This window comes from Rattus norvegicus, chromosome 2 (assembly GCF_036323735.1).
Source record: "Rattus norvegicus strain BN/NHsdMcwi chromosome 2, GRCr8, whole genome shotgun sequence".
Lineage (NCBI taxonomy): Eukaryota > Metazoa > Chordata > Mammalia > Rodentia > Muridae > Rattus > Rattus norvegicus.
In genome coordinates this window covers 186,818,099-186,824,594 of record NC_086020.1, presented here as the reverse complement: position 1 = coordinate 186,824,594, position 6,496 = coordinate 186,818,099, and the positions used below count along the sequence as shown (strand labels likewise).

General features: G+C 53.2%; 1 protein-coding gene across 6 annotated transcripts; it reads right to left on the bottom strand.

The window, feature by feature from the left end:
* Positions 1-673: 673 nt before the first annotated feature.
* Positions 674-6,099, bottom strand: Ankrd34a (ankyrin repeat domain 34A). 6 transcript variants are annotated; one of them, XM_039102051.2, is made up of 4 exons: positions 4,459-6,099; positions 4,059-4,378; positions 3,893-3,957; positions 677-3,491 (listed from the first exon to the last, which is right to left on the bottom strand). In XM_039102051.2, the coding sequence occupies exon 4, from the start codon at positions 3,371-3,373 to the stop codon at positions 1,886-1,888; it is 1,488 nt and encodes a 495-aa protein (XP_038957979.1). In that variant the 5' UTR covers positions 3,374-3,491; positions 3,893-3,957; positions 4,059-4,378; positions 4,459-6,099; the 3' UTR covers positions 677-1,885. The 6 variants fall into 6 exon arrangements, with proteins under 6 accessions (NP_001020151.1, XP_038957979.1, XP_038957978.1 ...); XM_039102050.2 differs by lacking the exon at positions 3,893-3,957 and having other exon boundaries at positions 4,459-4,583; positions 4,908-6,099; XM_063281626.1 differs by lacking the exon at positions 3,893-3,957.
* Positions 6,100-6,496: the final 397 nt, after the last annotated feature.

Genomic DNA, 6,496 nt, shown 5'->3' with positions numbered 1-6,496 from the left:
GCAAGGCTAGATAGAATTGTAGCTGGAGAGGATCCTTAAGTATCATTTGTCTATCACTTTACTTCCTAGATGTAGATGCGGTTCAGAGAAGTGATGTGACTCGTCTCTAAGTTCATACACAATTGGTGGTGGAGTGAAAGCTGAGTATGATGCTGATTCTAATGAGAGCACGCTATGTAGAATACTTTAGTGCTTTGCCTTTTTTATTTTACGAACAAGTGATGCGCAGAAAGATTAGATACACTGCCCCAAATCAAATGGCTAGATGGCAAGGGAAATTTAGACATTAAGTGTTCCGATCCAAATGGTTTCTTTTTTTCACTATTCTACACCCAGGGATGGTTTTCTGATTTCAGCTATTCACTAAGGGAGTCAGAGAAGGTAGAATGTGTTTATCACTGTACAGAAAGAGCAAGCTAGAATACATACAGACACCTATCAAACCGAGAAGTTCAGGACATAGATGGGAAAGGGTACTTCGTCCAGGTAAGGCTGGATTCCAACAAGTGTCCCCAGCAGACATCCGTGCACACACGCTGTAACATCCTTTTGTTGACTGACCATCCCCCCTTTTTCCCCTTTGGTGAAGTTACTAGCCCCCACCCCTTCTCCCAGGGTGGCTAAGAGACCTGGGACAATGGAGGTGAGAAGAAAATGAATGAGGCACACCTGGTGAAATGAAATTAAACCCTGTATTTAAAACAACAAAATCCATGTGGTGAAGACATAGGAAGTCACATCTGCTTAAGGATCAGGGGACACTTCAAGAATCTTTTATCATTAAAGATCAGACATGTGGAGGCTGGAGGAAGGCTTACCAAATGCCCTCAAACCTTCAGAACACAGAACCTATTTGCCTTTTCTTCTACAAACACTACTGGTCAGCTGGTCCCTGGAAAGAAGGTAGCTGTAACCTCTAGATTCGCTCCCTGAGTAGTTTCGACTGTAAGCAGCACTCTCCCGTTCCCTCTCTTTACCCCCCCAGCCCACACCTTCGGCAGCAGTGACAAAACAGACTTCTGAACACATTTATTTGACATGTCAAGTAGTAAGAGGACAGACTTAGGCTTGCTCCCCACTTCTACCTGTGGGAGGGGGGCATGTTCATAAGCTCAGACACACAGAAGAGCAACTTTGAGCCCATGACATAACCCCTGGGGTAAACAAGACAATCTGTAGTGGTGTGTGTGTGTGCGTGTGTGCGTGCGTGTGCGTGCGTGTGCGTGTGTGTGTGTGTGTTGAGGGGCGGGGCACGGGGGAGGGAATAAAAACTAAAAAGCAGGAAATTGAGAAGTGGAGGGCATGAAAGGCAGCAACAGAACTGAGATGGGGAGCTGCTTCAGGAACCCCAAGAACAGTGAAGAAGACATCCTGAAAAGCGGATGGAGGCAGGGTGTGAGCGAGGAGCCAGGCATGGAGAAGCAAGGCCTGCAGACTGGGGTGAGATAGTCATGAAGAGAAAGCAAGGTATGGTAGGCCACGCTGCAGGGCATACATGGAAAGCGAGGGATTGCTTATTCAGGAGGGCAAAGATACAGGAGACCAGCCATGAGTGGAGGGTCCCTGCTGCTTCTGAACAAATGTGAGCCTGGGACCCCAGCACAAGTGGTCCTCTGTTTGTTGGTGTGCTGTGCCTACGGGTTCCCAAGTGATCCCATGTACTTGTGAAATGACCAGGGCATGAATGTGTGGGTCTATACGCCCAGTAAACACAGTATTTATCCTTCCTCGCTAGTAAGTGTACTGTGCATTTGGACACATGCTTACCCATGTGTGCGTGCACAGTGCCAGGAGCACATGCAAGAGATCCCGTGTCCGAGGTATCAGCTGGTTCTCCCTCTATCAGGGTCCTTACCCTCCCCCTCCTTGGAGACCCTCATTTCTTTCAGCGCCCTGGTTCCCCAGGCCCGCCTAGACTCTGGAACCCCCCTAGCAGGCGAATCTGCTCAGTCTGCATGGAGTGGCGTCTCACCAACTTGCGCTTGGTCCTGGGAGACCCTGGTGCCCCAGAGTGTGGAGGGGCAGGCAGTGAGGGTGCCCGACCTCCGGGTTGGGGACGAATATCTGGGATAGGAGGGTGGGGACTGACGTTGAGAGGAGGCAAGAAACCCGGTCGTGTTTGCGAGATGTGGTCCAGGAGCAAGGTCCCGGAGCCCCTCCGCTCTAGCAGCCCTGGACTCCGCCTCCGTCCGCTCAGCGGGGATACAGCCCCCGGCAGACTTTCCTGGGACTGGCGTGGGGAGGAAACTGAGCCCGCTGGAGGGAGGGTCAGCGGAGAGGCGCTGTAGCGCCGGCGCTCCAGGGATAAGCGGCTGGACTCGGGGGAGTCAGGGCAAAAATGTCCAGGGGTGTCGAGCTCCACAGACTCCATGCGGCTCAGTTTTTGCCTTAGCCCTGAAGGAAGACCAGACTCCTGAGCCTCGGGCGCAGTGTTTCGGCGCGAGAGAGGACCCCCACCCGTCACTTTCTCCGCCCATGGGGGCGGGTCCTCCGGGCCTTCAGTGCTGTGACGCCGAGAAAGACGCGGTCTACCGGTCAGGGTCAAGCCATTGAATTCAGCGGCCAGACGCTCCAAGCCCGGCCTCCCTTCCGCAGGAGGGACCGGTTGAGGAGGAGCCACAAGGCCCCAGGGCTCGGAGTTGAGCCTTTTAAGTGGTTTTGGAGGATGTCGAGGTGGCTTGGGGAGAGGCTCGGAAGGGGAAGGGTCATCAGGGGACTTAGGAAGAGGAAATTCAAAGACGTCTCTTTTCTCCTCTTCTTCCTGGGCTCGAGGGGATAACAACCCGCGTCCTCCTCCTGCAGTCTGTAGTTGGACTTCTGAAGGCGACGTGCAGACCCCTGGACTAGGAGGAGCGGGTGCAGGGTCCTCTACCCCCGGGGACGGTGGGGAATTAAGATACTGCCTGGTCTTCTTGGTGCCCGAGGGCGAGGTATCCGTGGTTATGATGATGACCTCCGTGCCCTTGGCCTTGCAGGCGTCCAGCAGTGTGGCAAGGGTCTCGCGGTCCCCGCGGTCCAGGGCGTGGACAAGCGCCGAGGCGCCAGCGTGATCTCGGACTGAGGGGTCTGCGCCGTGGGCAAGGAGCAGAGAGGCTACTGCGGCTCCCCCACCCCCGGCGCAAGCATGCATGAGCGCGGTGCGTCCTAAACGGTCTGCGATGTTGGGATCCGCGCCTTGCTCCAAGAGATAGCGTACCATTCGCGCCTTGTTCTGAGGGTCGTCGTAACGGGCCCTACAGGCCGCCATTAGCGCAGTCTCCCCCTGGGCATCACCCTCATTCACGTAGGCTCCTCCCTCCAGAAGCAAACGGGCCAAGCGTAGCTTACCCTGTCCCACAGCCCGAAGAAGAGCGTGGCCCTCGGTGTGCAGCATAGCTGCGGCTCGGGCAAAAGCACCGATGGAGCCGGGACTAGGACCTGCCGAAGATATCTAGGAGTATGGATGGGTGGTGGTTGGGAGAGGCCTGAGGTCTTGGTAGTGAAGCCTATCCCTGTGAAAGAGAGACAGAGAGCTCATTGATAGGCTCAGCAGGGAAACTGAGGCATCGATGAAAGCACCTGGTGTATGCGGGGGGGGGGGGTGGGAGGGAGGGGGCTACAAGGCACAATCTTTCCTTTTGACTCCTGACTTGCAGTCGTCCCATCCCCCTCCCAGCTCATGCCAGAGGAGGTAGGAAGAGTGCACCACCCGCACTGAAGGATGAGAGCTCGTGCAAATACGTACAAGCACGCGCAGATATTCCCACCCCCCATTTGCACCCTACGGCTTATCAGACCTTTCCAACATCCCCCTTTTCTTATCCACACTTGGAATCCCCCTCTCTAGGATACTGAACGCCACCCACCCACACACATGCACCCGTACTGTCATACACATATTTCTATTCCTAACCTCTTTTAGATTGCCACATCCCCCAAAATTGAATGTGGCGGTGGGGAGCAGCTTGCAATTGGGACCTAAAGGGGTGGAGGAAGAATTAGGGTTTCTTTTGCCTTTGCTATGTTCCCCCATTGCTCCTTGTTCTTCCCCCTCCCAGGCTGTACCCCCAAATAGATACCTGAATGTCCGCATAATCTCTGCCTGGCCAGGATTGAGGCCGGGGCCATGGGGGCCTCTGGGGTGGAGGAGCCGGGTACCTAGGGGCCCACATGGCGTGGGGGGGCACCCGGATTCCCTTGGTGTCAGTATCTGCGCCCCAGCGCTGGATCCTGGTCCCTCCTCCCGGTGCGCCCCGGGCACAGCGCCGGCTCCGGAGGAGAGAAGGGGGGTTGGGGGCGGAGCTCTTCTGTACTATTTATAGCCCAGTCTCTGCGGGTGGGGGCGTCCGGCACCAATCCGCTCCCCACCCCCATGCGCACACATATAAACCTATAAATCCTTAAGAAAAAAAAAAAAAACACCTAGCGCCTCCAATCTTGACTTCCCTTTCTTAACCCACCTCCCCAGCCCAAACAAACCTAAGCGCTCCTTAGGGGACTCTCCCGCGACCCATTCAGGAACCATCCAGATTCTCCGTTGATCTTCAACATCTCCATGAGCTCCGGTATGCCAGACCTGACTGCCACACACGGCATATGGCACACTGTGCAGAGGGGTGTAGGGAGGCGGTTGGGATCTGCAGCGGCGTCCACACAGAGCAGAGAAGCAGGAGATGTGGCTCCCTTCCCATAGTTTAAATATCAGGGAAAGTATAGACTGGAATTAGCAGAATATCCCCGCTGCACCCCCTCAAACATCACACACCATAGAGACACTTGGATCTCATTTCCCTTGGGTCCCTTAGGAATGTAAGGAAGGAGGTTTTCCCAGGGAATTTTTAGGGCAGGGGGCATTCTTAAACTCCCTCTTTACAGTATTTTAAGGGATGTATATAGGAGGTAGAAAAAAGACAGAGTGACGACCGTACCCTGTTGCATGGGTTCTTTCATTACATCTCTTTACCCCTTGGACTCATTCTTCCTTCTCCCTTGAAGGTCCCTGCCTGAATCACTCCTTGTCTCTTCCTATCTGTTGCTCACTGCCTCTGCCTCTCCGTGCCACCTGCCCTGTCTCCATGGTTACCAAGGCTTCCATCTGCATAGTTTAGGGATGAGTTTGTGTCCAGCTGGAAGGTACCAAGGGAAGTGGGGGCATCGGATGGGTACTAAGGGTACTAAGCTCACGAAGGTTCCTAGAGGACTCAAATGGTGGATGCCTCATGTAGATGCAAAAAAAGACGTTACTGGTAAAGGAGGAGAAAGTTGTAGGGAAAACACCCACTTTTACTAGCTATTGAAGTGTGCTGAGTGCTTTGCATACGTACATCATCTCCGACCCTCAGAACTCTATGAGGTGGGAACTATTGTCTTCTTGCAACAAATCAGGTTAAGCAAGTTCCCCAAAGTTTCATTGCTATGTTTTTGTACTATTCCAAAAACCGAGTATGTGTCATCCACAAGCATTTTCTCTGACCTCTGGCATATTCATGTTGACTAACTCCTAGTTTTATCTCCATCCTGAAGTATTTCCATTTACTTCTACTCCGTGAAAGGATGACTTTTTTTTTTTCTTTTCTTTTTTTCGGAGCTGGGGACCGAACCCAGGGCCTTGCGCTTGCTAGGCAAGCGCTCTACCACTGAGCTAAATCCCCAACCCAGGATGACTCTTTCTACTCCACACCATTCCCTTGAAGGGGCTTGAAGGGCAGTGCAAAGCGCAGAAAGAAAAAAACAAAAAAGCCCACTGGATTCCCACCTTCTCTCCCCAGTGACTTCTCTGATCCCAAGAGCCTTTCCCTCCCCCACTTCTCAGACATAGCAACAATTCACAGGACTGGGCATTTGGGGCCTGACCACGGTAGCAGAGTCAAGAGTATCAAGAGTTCAAGGCCAGTCTAGACTGAGTAGCCAGAACCTGTCTTTAGGGAAAAAAAATCTTTTAAAGATTAAGTATTTGGGGGCTGGAGAGATGGCTCAGCAGTTAAGAGCACTGACTGCTCTTCCAGAGGTCCTGAGTTCAATTCCCAGCAACCACATGGTGGCTCACAACCATCTGTAATGGGATCTGATGCCCTCTTCTGTGTGTCTAAAGACAGCTACAGTGTGCTCACATATATAAAATAAATCTTTAAAAAAAAAGATTAAGTATTTATTGGTAGTGCTGAAAGAGAGGGTCGGAAAGTCACCAAAAGACTGACGCTGGGGAGTTGGGGGGGGGGGGCAAGGGAGGGGTCCTAAGCCAGTAGAGGACGCTGGAGTCTCCACTGGAGACCGCTGGAGGCGGTTGGGAGCCTCCTGGAGGGTTCTGGGAACTAACTCCAGTCTCCTGCTGGCCGAGCCGTTAACAGTTAAGCAGTCTGGTCTCTCTAACACAAGGCTACATTTCCCAGCAGCAATTCTCTTCTGGCTCAGCTACGTGCCTGGAAGTGCTCTGAGGAGCAGGTCATCTTAGCCGACTCCTGCCATCCAGAGTCGGTTCCGTCTGGGCAGAAGAGGTGAACACTGCAGCCCCAGGTCT

What these genes read in the sequence shown, in the direction of transcription:
- Ankrd34a (XM_039102051.2), bottom strand. Translation starts at nt 3,373, where the DNA reads ATGCTGCACACCGAGGGCCACGCTCTTCTTCGGGCTGTGGGACAGGGT.